The sequence below is a fragment of the Budorcas taxicolor genome, chromosome 6 (assembly GCF_023091745.1).
Source record: "Budorcas taxicolor isolate Tak-1 chromosome 6, Takin1.1, whole genome shotgun sequence".
Classification (NCBI taxonomy): Eukaryota; Metazoa; Chordata; class Mammalia; order Artiodactyla; family Bovidae; genus Budorcas; species Budorcas taxicolor.
The window spans coordinates 42,850,606-42,868,552 of NC_068915.1; the positions used below are offsets into that span (position 1 = coordinate 42,850,606).

At 41.9% G+C, this 17,947-nt stretch overlaps 1 protein-coding gene across 1 annotated transcript in view; it reads left to right on the forward strand.

The window, feature by feature from the left end:
• The window catches only part of LOC128049997 (cytosolic beta-glucosidase), a 123,240-nt gene extending 112,758 nt beyond the window's left edge, over positions 1-10,482 (forward strand). Inside the window, exon 5 of the mRNA XM_052642300.1 lies at positions 10,280-10,482. Within this exon, the coding sequence (XP_052498260.1) occupies positions 10,280-10,482 (203 nt within the window). The remainder of the gene's footprint in view (positions 1-10,279) is intronic.
• The last annotated feature ends 7,465 nt before the right edge of the window (positions 10,483-17,947 follow it).

Consider the following 17,947-nt stretch of genomic DNA (forward strand, 5'->3'; position numbering starts at 1 on the left):
GAGTTTCCATGTTCAGGTGCGGCCTCCAGCTTCAGGATTATTTGGGCATTTTCACAGATGCTGTCCGGCCACTGATACTCACCTGGAGTTGGGGGTGGGAGGGGACGGCTTATTATGGATTTTCTATGTTTAGATCTTCCTGATGTTTTATTTTACTTTTTTAAAGAAAGGGGAAGCGGCTGGCATGCCAGTTCTCTCGGGAACTGTTTAACAGCTGAAGCTGTCCTCCAGCTGTAGTGCTCTTGTGCACATCCACCAAACTCTGAGAGACACATTTTCAAAGTTCGTGTGTGGGACGGATGCCAGAAAATCTGCTTTGAATTGTGTCCTGGGAAGGCTTACTCTTTCCAGTTTTGTGGGCCTTGAGAGGGATTCTCATAAGCACTGAGCAGAATCAGGTGGGTGGTTTGGGACTTGGAACCCAGTTGGCATCTACCCCAGAGAGTCTGTTGTGTCTGTTTCCTGTCCCTGCTGAAACAAATTACTACAAACTTGGTGGCTTAAACAGCACAAATGTCTTCTCTTAGAGGTCTGGAGGCCAGAAGTCTGAAATGAAGGTTTATCAGTAACATCAGCAACTTCTGGAGGTTCCGAGGGAGAGTCATGCTTCTCCTGCACTGGCAAGCAGATTCATTACCACTAGCGCCACCTGGGAAACCCCTGGGTACAAGCTGCTCTACCAGCTTCTCTACTGGTGGCTGCCTTGGCGTTCCTTGGCTTGCAGGAGATCCCTCCAGTGTCTGCCTCTCTTCCATGTATATTGCCCTTTTCCTTGTATAACTTCTCTGTTTCTCTTTTAAGGGCACATGTCACTGTATTTAGGACTCACCATTATGCATGACAGAGGCTTCCCAGGTGGCTCAGTGGAAGGAATCCACCTGCAAATACAGGAGAGCCAGGAGACATGGCTTTGATCCCTGAGTTGGGAAGATCTCCTGGAATAGGAAGTGGCAACCCATGCCAGTATTCTTGCCTGGAAAATTCCATGGACAGAGGCACCTGGCGGGGCACAGTCCATGGGATCGCAGAGTGGAACATGACTGAGCATGCACAGACACATTATGCATGGTGATCTCATCTTGAGCTCCTTCATTTACATTTGCAAAGGCCCTTTTTTCCAAGTAAGGACACACTCATGGGCTTTGGATGCACACATCTTTTGTATGAGCATCCAATCAACCCATCCCACGTGGTGAATTGAGATGATTTCCCACAATCTGCTGGGATAAGGCTGCTGCTGCTGCTGCTAAGTCGCTTCAGTCGTGTCTGACTCTGTGCGACCCCATAGACAGCAGCCGACCAGGCTCCCCCGTCCCGGGGATTCTCCAGGCAAGAACACTGGAGTGGGCTGCCATTTCCGTCTCCAGTGCATGAAAGTGAAAAGTGAAAGTCAAGTCGCTCAGTCGTCTCCGACTCTTAGCGACCTCATGGACTGCAGCCTACCAGGCTCCTCCATCCATGGGATTTTCCAGGCAAGAGTACTGGAGTGGGGTGTCATTGCCTTCTCCGGGGATAAGGCTAGGTATGGACTAAGCAGTGGGATGAATAGGCATTTGACGCTCCTAAGCATGCAGCATTTCCCCCTCGGTCTCACAGTGGTTCTCCATGTCTGAAGCCCACACATGGCTGTGTCTCTCCACAGAGCTCCTCCAGCTATGACTGTTGAGGAGAGGGGCCGATGAAGATTGTCTAACGTATGCCTCTAGAGGATGGCTCTGGGGTTGGAAGCTGGGTTTCAAAAATTGTAGTTACCCGTCAGAGCTTATGAGCCTAAAACTTGATTAAATATAAAAATCACTCAGGGAATGTATTAAGAACAGAAATTCTCCATCCTCAACCTATATTAGTTTGCTAAGGGCTGCTGTAACAAAATGCTATAGGCTGGGCACCTTAAACAACAGAAATTTGTTTTCTCACAGTTCTGGAAGTTGGAAGTCCAAAGTTCAGATATCAGCAGGTTTGACTTCTCCTGAGGTCTCTGTTTGGCTTTTGGAAAAGTGCTTTCTCACTGTGCCCTCTCTGGTTTTTCCTCTGTGGTCATGCACCCCTGGTGACTCTCTCTCTTCTTATAAGGACATCAGTCATATTGCTTGACATTTTCTGAACCACCAGGTGACTTGTGATTTTCCAGTGACCGGTTTCCTTCTGGCTCACCCTCACCCTGAAGTTTTAGTCTTTTGAGATCTTAGCTTTCTGTGTGAGAGTTCTCAAACTACAATTCTTTGACACCTATTCTCACTCCAGAAAAGAGAAAAAGTTTCTGATGTTCTAAGACTGGAAAATTTCATCGTGCAAAAGTGGCTGCCATGCCCACCAATCTCAGTTCTCACTTCCTGCTTTGTCCTGGTAAGTCACTATGAAACTGTCAGCTTTCCATTGTTTTGAAGGTTAAAAAAAAAATGTATCCAGCATGTTTACTTATTTTCACTACTTTCTTGGGGAGTGTAGATTACCATTACTTGACACATGGAAATCTAGAAGCCTATAATTTTTTCTTCTCATCCATTCTTGGGCTTTATCTCTTTTTCCCCTGTGAAGTTGCTGTCTTTTGCACTGTTGTGGACCTGTCTGCCGATTCTTTCCCTGGCAGCTTGGCTCTGTGGATTAGTTTGTTTTGTAGCTTAATAACTGTGTCACATTCATGGATGTCTTACAGAAGTCCTAGGCAATCTTGAAAACAAAGATTATCTCTTTATAAACTGTGGGGAAATAAATCCCATTGATTCTGAGTGCCCGATTTCTAGTCCTTTGTAACATGAGATACACAAGCATGGGCTTCCCAGGTGGCTCAGCAGATAGAAGAATCTGCCTTGCCAATTCAGGAGACCTGGGTTCTATTCCTGGATTGGGAAGATCCTCTGGAGAAGGAAATGGCAACCCATTTCAGTATTCTTGCCTGGGAAATCCCCTGGAAAGAGGAGCCTTGTGAGCTACAGTCCATGGGGTCACAAAGAGTTGGACACAACTTAGCAAATAAATAGCAACAGCAGCAGTTTAGTTCAGTTCAGTTGCTCAGGCAAGTCTGACTCTTTGTGACCCCATGGACTGCAGCATGCCAGGCCACCTTGTCCATTGCCAACTTCTGGAGCTTACTCAAACTCATGTCCATTGAGTCTGTGGTGCATCCAACCATCTCATCCTCTGTCATCCCCTTCTCTTCTTGCCTTCAATCTTTCTCAGCGTCAGGGTCTTTTTCAGTGAGTCAGTTCTTCCCGTCAGGTGGCCAGAGTGTTGGAGTTTCAGCTTCAGCATCAGTCCTTCCAACGAATATTCAGGACTGATTTCTTTTAGGATGGACTGGTTGGATCTCCTTGCAGTCCAAGGAACTCTCAAGAGTCTTCTCCAAAACCACAGTTCAAAAGCATCAATTCTGCCACGCTCAGCTTTCTTCACAGTCCAACTCTCACATCCACACATGACTGTTGGAAAAACGATAGCTTTGTCTAGATGGACCTTTGTTGGCAAAATAATGTCTCTGCTTTTTAATATGCTGTCTAGGTTGGTCATAATTTTTCTTCAAAGGAGCAAGCATCTTTTAATTTCATGGCTGCAATCACCATCTGCAGTGATTTTGGATCCCAGAAAAATAAAGTCAGCCACTGTTTCCCCATCTATTTGCCATGAAGTGATGGGACCAGATGCCATGATCTTAGTTTTCTGAATGATGAGTTTTAAGCCAACTTTTTCATTCTCCTCATTCACTTTCATCAGAGGCTCTTTAGTTATTCTTTGCTTTCTGCCATAAGGATGGTGTCATCTGCACATCTTAGGTTATTGATATTTCTCCTGGCAATCTTGATTCCAGCTTGTATTTCATCCAGCCCAGCATTTCTCATGATGTACTCTGCATATAAGTTAAGTAAGCAGGGTGACAATATACAGCCTTGATGTACTTTCCTGATTTGAAACCGGTCTGTTGTTCTATGTCCAGTTCTAACTGTTGCTTCTTGACCTGCATACATGTTTCTCAAGAGGCAGGTCAGGTGGTCTGGTATTCCCATCTCATTCAGAATTTTCCACAGTTTGTTGTGATCCACATAGTCAAAGGCTTTGGCATAGTCAATAAAACAAAAGTAGATGTTTTCCTCAAACTCTCTTGCTTTTTTGATGATCCAATGGATGTTGGCAATTTGATCTCTGGTTCCTCTGCCTTTTCTAAATCTAGCTTGAACAACTGGAAGTTCATGGTTCATGTACTGCTAAAGCCTGGCTTGGAAAATTTTGAGCATTACTTTCAGTTCAGTTCAGTTCAGTCCAGTTCAGTCACTCAGTCATGTCCGATTCTTTGCAATCCCATGAACCGCAGCACGCCAGGCCTCCCTGTCCATCATCAAGTCCTGGAGTCCAGGAGTCGGTGATGCCATCCAACCCATGTCCATCAAATCAGTGATGCCATCCAACCTTCTCATCCTCTGTCGTCCCCTTCTCCTCCTGCCCTCAATCTTTCCCAGCATCAGGGTCTTTTCCAATGAGTCAGCTATTCGCATCAGGTGGCCAAAGTATTGGAGTTTCAGCTTCAACATCAGTCCTCCAATGAATACCCAGGACTCATCTCCCTTAGGATGGACTGGTTGGATCGCCTTGCAGTCCAAGGGACTCTCAAGACTCTTCTCCAACACCACAGTTCAAAAGCATCAATTCTTCGGTGCTCAGCTTTCTTTATAGTCCAATTGTCACATCTATACATGCTTTACTAGCATGTGAGATCAGTGCAATTGTGCAGTAGTTTGAGCATCCTTTGGCATTGCCTTTCTTTGGGATTGGAAAGAAAACTGACCTTTTCCAGTCCTGTGGCCACTGCTGTGTTTTCCAAATTTGCTGACATATTGAGTGCAGTACTTTACCAGCATCATCATTTAGGATTTGAAATAGCTCAACTGGAATTCCATCACTTCCACTAGCTTTATTGGTAGGATGCTTCCTAAGGCCCACTTGACTTCACATTCCAGAATGTCTGGCTCTAGGTTGGTGACCACACCGTCGTGATTATCTGGGTCATGAAGATCTGTTTTGTATAGCTGTTCTGTGTATTCTTGCCACTTCTTCTTAATATCTTCTGCTTCTGTTAGGTCTCTACCATTTCTGTCCTTTATCGAGCCCATCTTTGCATGAAATGTTCCCTTGGTATCTCTAATTTCCTTGAAGAGGTCTCCAGCGTTTCCCATTCTATTGTTTTCGTCTATTTCTTTGCATTGATCGCTGAGGAGGAATTTCTTATCTCTCCTTTCTATTCTCTCTGCTGTGAACAGCAGCAGTACACAGGCATAATCATGGCACCACTTAGGTCAATAAATTGAGGAGAATCTGCACAATACCATGAAATGGTCAGCTTCTAAAATAGGTGTGTGTGTGTAGTAAAGAATTTGATTTTGCCCAAAGAGTAGATTGCCCTTTGTCCTCAGCTTCTGGGTGAAAAATCTATTGCTATATGACAGAATGTCTTTGTTTAGGGTAAGGGCTAGTCTCACTGGAAGACTGACTGTGTGCCTGAGTCGGGGGCTTTGGGTCATACAGCGCCACTTGACCTGGGGACTGAGTTCATTCACATGAACAATTAGTCAATCATGCCAATATGTTGATAACACAGTTACGGTGAAAACTCTGGACACTGACGCTCAGGTGAGCCTCTCTGGCTGGCAGTCCTCTGTATGTATTGTCACATGTCAGCACCAAGAGGACAAGTTGTCCTGACTCCTAGGGAAAAAGACAATGAAAGTTTCTGTTTGAAGCCCCTCGGTTTCTGATCTGTGTGCCTCTTCCTTTGGCTCATATTAATATGTATCCTTTGCTGAATAAACCATAACCTTGACTATAAGAGGTTTCTGTGAGTTCTGGAGAGTTCTTGTAGCAACTTACTGAACCTGAGCATGGTTTGGGGAACACTTTGAGCTTGAAGTTGTGTAGAGAGAGCAGTCTGGTGAAGGACCGCCTCCTCAACCTTTTCATTTTGGTCAACACTGGGCAGTGAGTGTGTGTGTGCGTGTGTGTGTGTGTGCATGTGTAGGTGTGTGCATATAACCCTGGAGTTATAATGAGAACAGCCGGAGGCTATAATATATTAATAAACCTTAGATATTTTTCTCCTTGCCTCTTTTTTTAATTGGGGTATAGTTATTTTACAATATTGTGTTAGTTTCTGTTGTACAATGAAGTGAATCAGCTACATGTATACATATATCCCTTCCCTCTTGAGCCTCCCCCACATCTCACCCATCTAGGTCATCACAGAGCATCAAGCTGAGCTCCCCGCGCTATGCAGCAGGTTCCCATGAGCTATCTGTTTTATACACGGCAGTGCATACACATCAATCCCAATCTCCCAACTCATCCCCCCACCACCAGTGTCCACCCATCATTTTCTACATCTGCGTCTCTATTCCTGCCCTGCAAATAGGTTCTCCTATACCATTTTTTAGCTTCTATATATATAAATGTGCTGGTATACGGTATTTGTTTTTCTTTTCCTGACTTCCTTCACTCTGTATGACACACTCTCAGTCCACCCCCATCTCTGTAAATGACTCAACATCATTCCAATGCTATGAGATAAGAAATCCTTTCATCTTTATATTCACCCTGCTGACCGTGACACCTTTCCTACTGGTCTTTTAGTTCAAAACCAAACTCTGGTTATTCCGGGATGGGTGTCTTGTTCACATCCCCAGGTACTCGGTACTCATCTGCAGTTCTTGTCAGTCTGTGTTTACTTGGCCTGAAACTCTGCTTAAAGAAAGAGAGTGGATTCACAGGAGTATATTTTTCCTGCATAGATTTGGGACTTCATAAATCACAGTGACAAGCAATGCGATGGTGGTTTCTTTCTGTTCTTGAGGAGACTGGAACAGGAGAGGCATGCAGGTCCCAGTACGGTGTTGTAGTTTTTCTCAGTGGTAGCACCATGAGAAGGACTCCAGCAGGGTGGCTCCTCAGCCCTAACTAGGTAATTCTCTACTTGAGCGTCCCTGCAATGAAAACGGAGAGATATCCACCAGTGTCACTTGGGCCGTTTAGTGCCTGCTGCGGAACTCCTGGCAGATAATGATGAAATTGTCAAGATTTCCTTTTTGTTCCCTTCCAAGCAGGCAGGGCATCGTTTTTATCCCCCAGCTTAGTGCATGAATCAATCCTTTTGTACATGATGAGTGGGACTGTGCATGCTTTCAGAAACTGTCTGGCTTCATACCTGGCAGACTGGCTTGTTGAGCAGTAGATCTGCAAATGAGAAAGAAAAAGTGCTGATTTTCATGTGTCCCCACATTGAATTATAAAGTAGTCAAAAAAGATTGCTATATTCTTGCCTGGTGTTTGGTTTTGGTCATTTTCATTCTTAGATATATTCCATCCAGAAATTAAATATAAAAAGATTATTTAAAAATTTGGTATTTGCAGATTGTGGTTGATAGGGGAGGAGACACATGTGGCAAGGTGGACAGGTAGAAGGAAAAGGAATACCTAGTGAATGTTTTAATTCCTGTAAAGCTTGCTGTGCTTGAATGGTATATATTTCATTTTCCAACAATACTTCATTGCAAAGGAATCTGTCCAGTTTGGTTTAATTCCTGCCTTGAGGCCATTCACAGGGCACTTTCTAGGTAAAGCCCCTTGCATTCCTCCATGCATAGAGGTCAAAGGGTTATGCATCAGTTAACCTGTCAGAAAATGTTTGTCAAAGGAATATCTATAGTAAAAACAATTCCATTTGTCTATGGAATATCTACAGTGAAAAAATATTCCAAGATTTGGAGATCACCACATGTTCATGGGTATAGTACTTTCGAGAGACCAGAAAAATACAGAAATATAACAGGAAAAATTAAAGGTAGATCTTATTTTGCTGAAGTTAGAAGAGTCATTTGGGTTGAAAGCAATCTCTGGTGCATCAAAATAAAAATTTGAACAATTACTTAGTTCTTAACTGAAGAAAAAAAAAGAAAGCAATCCCTGGTAAAATTAAAATTTGATTTATTATATAAATGCTCATTTTCATCTAACTTATTTAGGAAGAAATTGTGTTAGTAGCTCATTCGTGTCCAACCTGTTGCAACCCTATGGACTGTAGCCTGCCAGGCTCCTCTGTGGGATTCTCCAGGCAAGAATACTGGAGTGGGTTACCCTTTCCTTCTCCAAACTTATTTAGGAATATGTCTATCTTATAAAGAAAACCTGCCCTTTAATTTCTGCACCATAAAACAAATATTAGTGAATCCCACAAATAAGGTTTGTTTGTTATTGTTTTAAGGAAATAAAATGCTCAATGCAAAGATTCATATAACCAAAAAAAAAAAAAAAATTCATATAACCTAAAAAGTTGGCTTAAAACTCAACATTCAGAAAATGAATATCATTGCATCTGGTCCCATCACTTCATGGGAAATAGATGGGGAAACAGTGGAAACAGTGTCAGACTTTATATTTTTGGGCTCCAAAATCACTGCAGATAGTGACAGCAGCCATGAAATTAAAAGACGCTTACTCCTTGGAAGAAAAGTTATAACCAACCTAGATAGCGTACTCAAAAGCAGAGACATTACTTTGCCAACTAAGGTCCATCTAGTCAAAGCTATGGTTTTTCAGTAGTCATGTATGGATGTGAGAGTTGGACTGTGAGGAAAGATGAGCACCAAAGAATTGATGCTTTTGAACTGTGGTGTTGGGGAAGACTCTTGAGAGTCCCTTGGACTGCAAGGAGATCCAACCAGCCCATTCTGAAGGCGATCAGCCCTGGGATTTCTTTGGAAGGAAGGATGCTAAAGCTGAAACTCCAGTACTTTGGCCACCTCATGCGAAGAGTTGACTCATTGGAAAAGACTCTGATGCTGGGAGGGATTGGGGGCAGGAGGAGAAGGGGACGACCCAGGATGAGATGGCTGGATGGCATCACGGACTCGATGAATGTGAGTCTGAGTGAACTCCGGGAGCTGGTGATGGACAGGGAGGCCTGGCGTGCTGCGATTCATGGGGTCGCAAAGAGTCGGACATGACTGAGCGACTGAATTGAACTGAACTGAAGAGTTTTCCAAACTTAAGATGCCAATTAAAAATGAACTTAATTCACTGATTAAAAGATAGAAATTAGTGTACTTAGAGAATTCTCCACCCTTTGTTATCTGACCATGGAGTCCATGGATGGGCTCTGGAGCATCTGCAGATGAAATGATATAGGATGTTTTGCTTGTACATATGTGCATTTGGAGAGGAGGTGGTCTAGGTTTTTGGCACCACTCTGAGTTTAGACATGGGGCAGAGACAATGCCCTAACATTTCTGTACCTTCTTAGTCTGGGGTAAAACACAGCCAGAACCCTGTGCTGGTCGTTTTCATCTTGGAGGTTCTACTTCCAGAATTACAAAATATATATTAATTTGGTCATAAGGACACAAAGTAAGACCTGGGGCCTCCTCAGCTATGTTATCACTTTTTTCCAGTTTATCATTGAGCTTTCTAGATTATCTTGGAGTTGAATTTAGAAGTTAGTAGTGTTTTTACTGAGTGCAGTTCTAGGGTACTAAGGAGAAACTCTGTATATGTGTGTTTCATATCTGAAAAATAGTAGGTATTGAAAAGACATGCATTGAGTAAATGGATGAATGAATAAAATGCATTTCAAAATGAATGAATAACCAAATATTTATTTTAATTTTTAATTTTAAAAGTTACTGTATTAAAAAAAATATTTAATTTTATTTATTTATTTTTGGCTGCACTGGGTCTTTGTTGCTTTACCCAGCCCTCTCCAGCTGCAGCAAGCAGGCTCAAGAGTGCAGACTCAGTAGCTGTGGCACATGGGCTTATTAATCGTTGCTTTCCAGCATGCGGAATCCTCCTGGGCCAGGGATCGAACCTGCGCCCCCTGCATTGCACCACCCTGCAGGTGGTCTCCTATCCACTGTGCTACCAGAGAAGTCCCCAGATGTTTAGAATTATGTAATTTAACTTTTTTTAGTGTCATAATTTCTTTATTCATTTATTTACACTTTTAATAAAAATTGGGTCTTTTATATACTTGGACTTGGCTGAAATTCAGAGATTAAAGAGCTCCCCCATGTGATGCAGGGGGGCTGACAAATAACAAGGTGTGTAATCTAACTTCCTAAATGAAGCCCATGCTTGTTTAAAACAGGAAATTGGAAAAGAGGATTGAAACAAGGCTTCTTCTGTTTCCACTATGAGCTTCAGCAGGAGAAGGCTAGCTACCCACCCATACTGGTCATCAATGATTTTGTCTATGTTTCCATAAAATCTTTGAGTAATTGGTAAATTTTTGTTTTTGTAATTTTAGCTATCCAACTTGACAAAGTCAATCTTCAAGTATACTGTGCCTGGTCTCTCCTGGATAACTTTGAGTGGAACCAGGGATACAACAGCCGGTTTGGTCTCTTCCACGTTGATTTTGAAGATCCAGCAAGACCCCGAGTCCCTTACACATCAGCCAAGGAGTATGCTAAGATCATCCGAAACAATGGCCTGGAGGGGCCTCCATAGAAATTACCCACAGCTGGGTAATTTCACCTGGAGAAGGAGAAGGACTCTGTCCTTGGAAATGGAATCTGCTTTGGTGATCCTGCAGACATCCTCAAGTTGCCTTGGTAATCAGTATGTCCTACCAGCTGATCTGTGATCGTGAAGTCTGAATATGTAGTGCCTGGAAATTATTTAATGATGGCTTTTACTCTATTTGTATTTGATCAATGAGGCTTTTGAAAAAGTAGAAAACCACTGCAATTGATTTTTGTATTAAGAAATCAGATGGACTTGGTAGCTTCAGTTTAAATCCTTAGATTTTTTTTCTAGAAAAAGTAATGCAAAATTTATAAACAGAGTGTGCTCATGATTTGCAATGCTCTAAGAACAGATCGCTTAATTTAAGAAGGCTTGTTTATGAATCTTTTTTTTTTGTTTACATAAATTGTTATTTGCCTTAGCAGGTCCACTGTCCATAACTTTCTGCTATTTAATCTAGTGTAGATATAAAAATTAAAAGCTAGACACATTATCAGAGAACTTCAGGAGAGAGTTCTGCAGAGCTGAAAAGAAAAAGAATTGGCAGAGTATTTGAAATTGTATTTGAACATTTGGAAAACTTATGAATAGACTTGATAGAGCTGATGAAGCATTTAAAAAAATTAATAAAGGGCACATTAAAAAAGTCACATTATATCTTTATACATGCTGTTCACCAAAGGAATTAATTAATAACCTACTTAATAAAGGTGATTTGTTCATGTGTTTGGCACATAGCTATGCATGAGCAAGTACATGTCTCTCTTGCTTGATAAACTTTTGGAAAATAATAAATGAATAACACAAATTAGAATGTGAATAGCAAAGAAGTATTTGAGCATTGTCATTTAATAGCAATTGGATTCCTACACTTTTTCTTAGTTAGTTCAGTAGCTCAGTTGTGTCCGACTCTGCGATGCCATGCACTGCAGCGTGCTAGGCTTCCCTGTATATCGCCAACTCCTGGAGCTTGCTCAAACTCATGTCCATCAAGTCAGTGATGCCATCCAACCATCTGATCCTCTGTTGTCCCCTTCTCCTTCTGCCTTCAATATTTCCAGCATCAGGGTCTTTCCCAATAAGTCAGTTCTTCAATCAAGTGGCCAAAGTATTAGAGTTTCAGCTTCAGCATCAGTCCTTCCCATGAATATTCAGGACTAATTTCCTTTAGGACTGACTGGTTGTATCTCTTTTCAGTCCAAAGTACTCTCAAGAGTCTTCTCCATCACTACAGTTAAAAAGCATCAATTCTTTGGTGCTCAGCTTTCTTTATAGTTCCAACTCTCACATTCATACATGACTATTGGTAAAACCATGGCTTTAAATAGATGGACCTTTTTTGGTAAAGTAATGTCTCTGCTTTTTAATATGCTCTCTAGGTTGGTCATAGCTTTTGTTGCAAGGAGCAAGAATCTTTTAATTTCATGGCTGCAGTCACCATCTGCAGTGATTTTGGAGCCCCCCAAAGTAAAGTCTCTCACTGTTTCCATTGTTTCCCATATGTTTGCCATGAAGTGATGGGACTGGATGCCATGATCTTAGTTTTTTGAATGCTGAGTTTTAAGCCAGCTTTTTCACTCTCTTCTTTCACTTTCATCAAGAGGCTGTTTAGTTCCTCTTAGCTTTCTGCCATAAGGGTGGTGTCATCTGCATATGAGGTTATTGATATTTCTCCCAGAAATCATGATTCCAACTTGTGCTTCATCCAGCCTGGTATTTTGCATGATGTACTCTGAATATAAGTTAAATAAGCAGGGTGACAATATACAGCCTTGAAGTACTCCTTTCCCAGTTTGGAACCAGTTTGTTGTTCCATGGCCAGTTCTCACTGTTGCTTCTTGACCTGCATACAGATTTCTCAGGAGGCAGGTAAGGTGGTGTGGTATTGCTGTCTCTTGAAGACTTTTCCAGTTTGTTGTGATCCACACTGTCAAAGGCTTTGGCATAATAGTGACACCACATTAAAAACAACAGAATGGCACGTGTGTACCTGTGGCGGACTCGTGTTGATGTGTGGCAAAACCAGTACAATACTGTAAAGTAATTAACCTCCAATTAAAATAAATAAATTTATTAAAAACATAAAAACAAAAGAATGAGCAGGGTATAGTCTCTACTTTGGGGTATTTTTAAAAATTGAGGATCCCTCAGAACACTGATGACAACCAGGAAATAAATATGAGTTAACTGACTAACATGAGCATAAGCGAAGGAGGGTATAGTTTGCTACCTTGGTGTTTGAATTGTCTAAGATGTATGTGAGGTTGGTTGAACTTGGATATTTTACTGAGCTTCCTCAGTAAAGCCTGAAGGAGATGTAGGGCCCCCTCTGGACTTCATGGCTTCACTCCTGTGAATTGTTTACATATGTACAGTTTGTGCCTTCACATCCATGTTCAAGTAATACTTACTAAACATTCATCTATCAGGCTTGAAGTGGAGAGATAAGTATTATCATCCCATTTTGCTGACTGAGAAACTGAGGCCACACCAATGGTCATCTTCCTTAAGCCACATCAATGTTTACTGGCCCTGGCTCTTCCCTGGCATCAGCTCTGTTTCTATCCAGCACAGTCTAGATCAGTTCAGTTCAGTCACTCAGTTGTGTCCAGCTCTTTGTGATCCCACAGACTGCAGCATGCCAGGCCTCCCTGTCCATCACCAATTCCCAGAGTTTACTCATACTCATGTCCATTGAGCTGGTGATGCCATCCAACCATCTCATCCTCTGTCGTCTCCTTCTCCTCCTGCCTTCAATCTTTCCCAGCATCAGGGTCTTTTCAAATGAGTCAGTTCTTCGCATCAGGTGGCCATCAGTCTAGATCAGGGTGTCATAGAAGTGGTCTCTGCATATTTAAAAAAAAAACGTAAAAAAGAAACAAATGTGTGGAGTTACTTTATGCAGCAGGAAATGGGAAAGTTGGTTTTCTGTACTCTCCTTCTGCTTCCTTGAGGTAATGGCAGATATTTTGTGATTCTCCTAAGGCTTGAGGCCTGAGCAGACATCCTGTCATTCTTAAAAAACACTATGGTCACTACTATATTTAAAATGTATAACCAACAAGGACCTACTACTGTATACCACATGGAACTCTGCTCTACGTTATGTGGTAGCCTGGCTGCAAGGGTGGGTTTGGGGGAGAATGGATACATGTAAATGTATGGCTGAGTCCCTTTGCTGTTCATCTGAAACTACCACAGCATTGTTAAGTGGCTATGCTGCTGCTGCTGCTAAGTCGCTTCAGTTGTGTCCGACTCTGTGCGACCCCATAGATGGCAGCCCACCAGGCTCCCCCGTCCCTGGGATTCACCAGGCAAGAACACTGGAGTGGGTTGCTATTTCCTTCTCCAATGCATGAAAGTGAAAAGTGAAAGGGAAGTTGCTCAGTCGTGTCCAACTCTTCAAAATAAAAGTTAGTAACGACAAAACACTGTGGTCAATTTCTGGACTGTTTTCATGTTCATAATCAGGAAATAATTTATATCAAAGTACATTCTCTCAGTAACTGGTCAGAGTGAGAAAGAAATGGTCGTAGCAGTTCAATAAATGTGGATGCACTAGGGAAAATTATATTAAGATTAAAATGGTATACATAGGAAATTCTATTACATCTTTGCCACTGGTTTGTTATTTTTATTGTTCAATGAGACATAATCTCACAATTTGTGTTCATTTAGACAGCAGGTTTCCAAATCTTATTTTATTCCTTTCCTATCCAGCCTGTCTTTTTCATTTTTACCATGTATCTTATTTACAATTTATGTGCCTTCCTTATATTATCTTGCAAGATAACTGAGCTTTCCTTGAGCATTGTATTTTCGTTACCAAAACCAGAAAATTGTTACTCGCACTGTGATAAAATGATCTGTCACTTTTGGTCTGCCAGGAGAAACAAACGGTCTAGCTGTAGTGGCCGTGTAGCCTGACAGTGCGGTGGCCTCACAGATTTCTGCTGTATTTGAAAGGCCAGCTCTTTGTCCCAGAGATGGATCAACCAAAGTGTTTCCCTCATTAGCCCTGTAAGTAAAAATTACAATAGGTTAAAAAGAGGGGGAAAAAAATCCCCCAGCACAAACCGTAATAGCCTTGGTAGTATTTTAATTAATGTTATTTTAAAATTGCTTGTATTAGCATTTGGGAACAAAATTGATTGGCTTTTGCCTGTCAGAGAAACAGAACTTGGATTCTTTAGACGGAAAAACAGGAGTTGTTAATTATACTTACAAATCCATAGATACTGGACTTCAGATGTCTTGAAGGTCATCTGAGGCTTGTAAAGCACATGTTTTATGTCTGTTTTATCTAAGGAGAAACTTGAATATCACAATGATGGATTGGATTCACTTGTATTTCTCTTTACTCTCCTTTGATTTTTTTTTTTAAGAGATTGTGAACATATTATTAGCATCCTGGGGATCACTTTTAGAGTTTTTATGGATAGTTTTAGGGTAATTAATTTCTGAGTTCCTAAAAACATGCAGAAGGTAATAGGATTCCCTTTTCATTTTGTTATATGGGGCTTGTTTTAAAACTCCTGTGAACACTAGGAAATGTCCACTTAAGTCCTTTATTGAATGAGCAGTACAAGTTCTCATTAAGAAACCCATAAACTAAGACACTTGCAACCTTGGTATTTGGCAGCGGAGTGCCAGTCAGGCTTTCGTGGTCTGGGAATTTGTGTTCGGCCTGTTGGTTTTAATTATTTTTGTGAATGAGAGAATAATGAATACATTTGTAATATATTGAAAAAATTCCCCAGCACTGGCTGACCAAAAAGTAGATTTATAATGGTAATCCTTAAACACCAACTCTATTGCGCAGTGCTAGGCGGAAAGAAAACAGAAGATTGAGCTTCATTATTGAGAGAGCAGAATAAATCAAAGCTGATGGAATTAATACTGTTTAATTACTAGCAGTGTTCCCTACCTGGAGAACACATACTCATCACTGATCATGATATTTTAGGCTCTAGTTGTCCTGGGAGGGATACAGTACAGAGCACAAAGCAGGATGAGCCGCAAAGAATGAAATTAGAAGACATTTTGATGTAGAGGCACTCATGGTGGCCTTATAGTTATGGGTTGTGGCAGCAGGAAGGGAGAAGAAACCTTATAGATGGTGGCAGTAGGTGAGAGCATTGCTTGGCTAGCATGTGAGATGAGTGCAGTTGTACAGTAGTTTGAACATTCTTTGGCACAAGCTACTGCATAATTGCACTCATCTCACACGCTAGCAAAGTATTGCTCAAAATTTTGCAAGCCAAGCTTTAACAATATGTGAACCGTGAATTTCCAGATGTTCAAGCTGGATTTAAGGCAGAGGAACCAGAGATCAAATTGCCAACATCCACTGGCTCATTAAAAAAGCAAGAGAGTTCTAGAAAAACATCTACTTTTGCTTTATTGACTGTGGAATACTACAAACCATGGAAAATTCTGAAAGAGATGAGAATACCAGACCACCTGACCTGCCTCCTGAGAAATCTGTATGCAGGTCAAGAAGCAACAGTTAAAACTGGACATGGAACAACAGACTGATTCCAAATTGGGAAAGGAGTATGTCAAGGCTGTATATTGTCACCCTGCTTATTTAACTTACTTGCAGCGTAAATCATGCAAAATGCTGGGCTGGAGGAAGCACAAGCTGGAATCAAGATTTCCGGGAGAAATATCAATAACCTCAGATATGCAGATGACACCACCCTTATGGCAGAAAGCTAAGAGGAACTAAAGAGCCTCTTGATGGAAGTGAAAGGAGAGTGAAAAAGTTGGCTTAAAGCTTAACATTCAAAAAACTAAGATCATGGCATCCAGTCCCATCATTTCATGGCAAATAGATGGGGAAACAGTGGAAACAGTGACAGACTTTATTTTGAGGGGCTTCAAAATCACTGCAGATGGTGACTGCAGCCATGAAATTAAAAGACACTTGCTCCTTGGAAGAAAAGCTATGACCAACCTAGAGAGCATATTAAAAAACAGAGACATTACTTTACCAAAAAGGTCGGTCTAGTCAAGGCTATGGTTTTTCCAGTAGTCATGTATGGATGCGAGAGTTGGAACTATAAAGAAAGCTGAGTGCCAAAGAATTGATGCTTTTGAACTGTGGTGTTGGAGAAGGACTGCAAGGAGATCCAACCAGTCAGTCCTAAAGGAACTTAGTCCTGAATATTCATTGGAAGGACTGATGCTTAAGCTGAAACTCCGATACTTTGGCCACCTGATGCGAAGAACCGATTCATTGGAAAAGAACCTGATGCTGGGAAAGATTGAAGGCAGAAGGAGAAGGGGATGATAGAGGATGAGATAGCTGGATGGCATCACTGACACGATGGACAAGAGTTTGTGTAGGCTCCAGTAGTTGGTGATAGACAGGGAAGCGTGGTGTGCTGCAGTTCATGGGATCACAAAGAGTAGGACACGACTGAGCAATTGAACTGAACTGAACTGAGTAGGTGAGATGGGGAGATGGCAGAAGCTCTGGGTTAGATTCCCAGTTGTGAGAGTTAATATCTCCTGTGGAGAGTAAATGGAGCCCAGTTTTCCAGGATTTCCCAAGGTCTCTAGGTAACACCTGACCCATAACTTGTTTTTGTGACCTTGCCTGAGTGGTGGTATTGGTCCCTGATACCAGGCCAGTATAGGCTTTTCAGGTGGCTCAGTGGTAAAGAACTCATCTGCCAAGGCAAGAGATGTGAGTTTGATCCCTAGATTGGGAAGATACCCTAGAGTAGGAAATCGCAACCTGCTCCGGTATTCTTGCCTAGAAAATTCCATGGACAGAGGAGCCTGGTGGGCTACTGTCCACGGGGTCACAAAAAGTCAAACATGACTTAGAGATTGAGCACACACAGAAACACCAGGCCAATAGAGTGTAAGCATTAAGAATCTTTAGGGACCAATTCACCTGCATTTAAATCCTGTCTCTGACATGGGATACCTGGGGTTGATCTCTACGTAGGGAAGATCCCCTAAAGAAGGGGATGACAACTCACTCTAGTATTCCTGTCTGAAAAATTCTACAGACAAAGGAGCCTGGTGGGCTACAGTCCATATTGTTGCAAAGAGTCGGACACGACTGAATGACTAGCACTTTCACTATCTGATATGTGACATGAAGTACCTTACTGAGTGTCCCTGAGCCTCAGTTTCCCTGTCTGTAAAATGGGCTCCTCCTAAGGCTGTTGTGGAGCTTAAATAAATTGATAGATGTCGCATGTTCAGAGATGTTGGACATGATGAGTGTGAACCATTATGTTTACTTCCTCTGGTGCCTGCAAAGGTTTTTGCTCTGGAAACTTGTGATTCACTGTCTCTCCAATTTTTGTGACAGCATTTTTCTCCTGTGACCTCAATTCTCTGACAGATCTATGAAGAACTGTTCATTTTCAGTTTGTTTGGCTTTCTTCTTGTCCTTAGGACCAGAACAACGACTTACAAGCTCCTT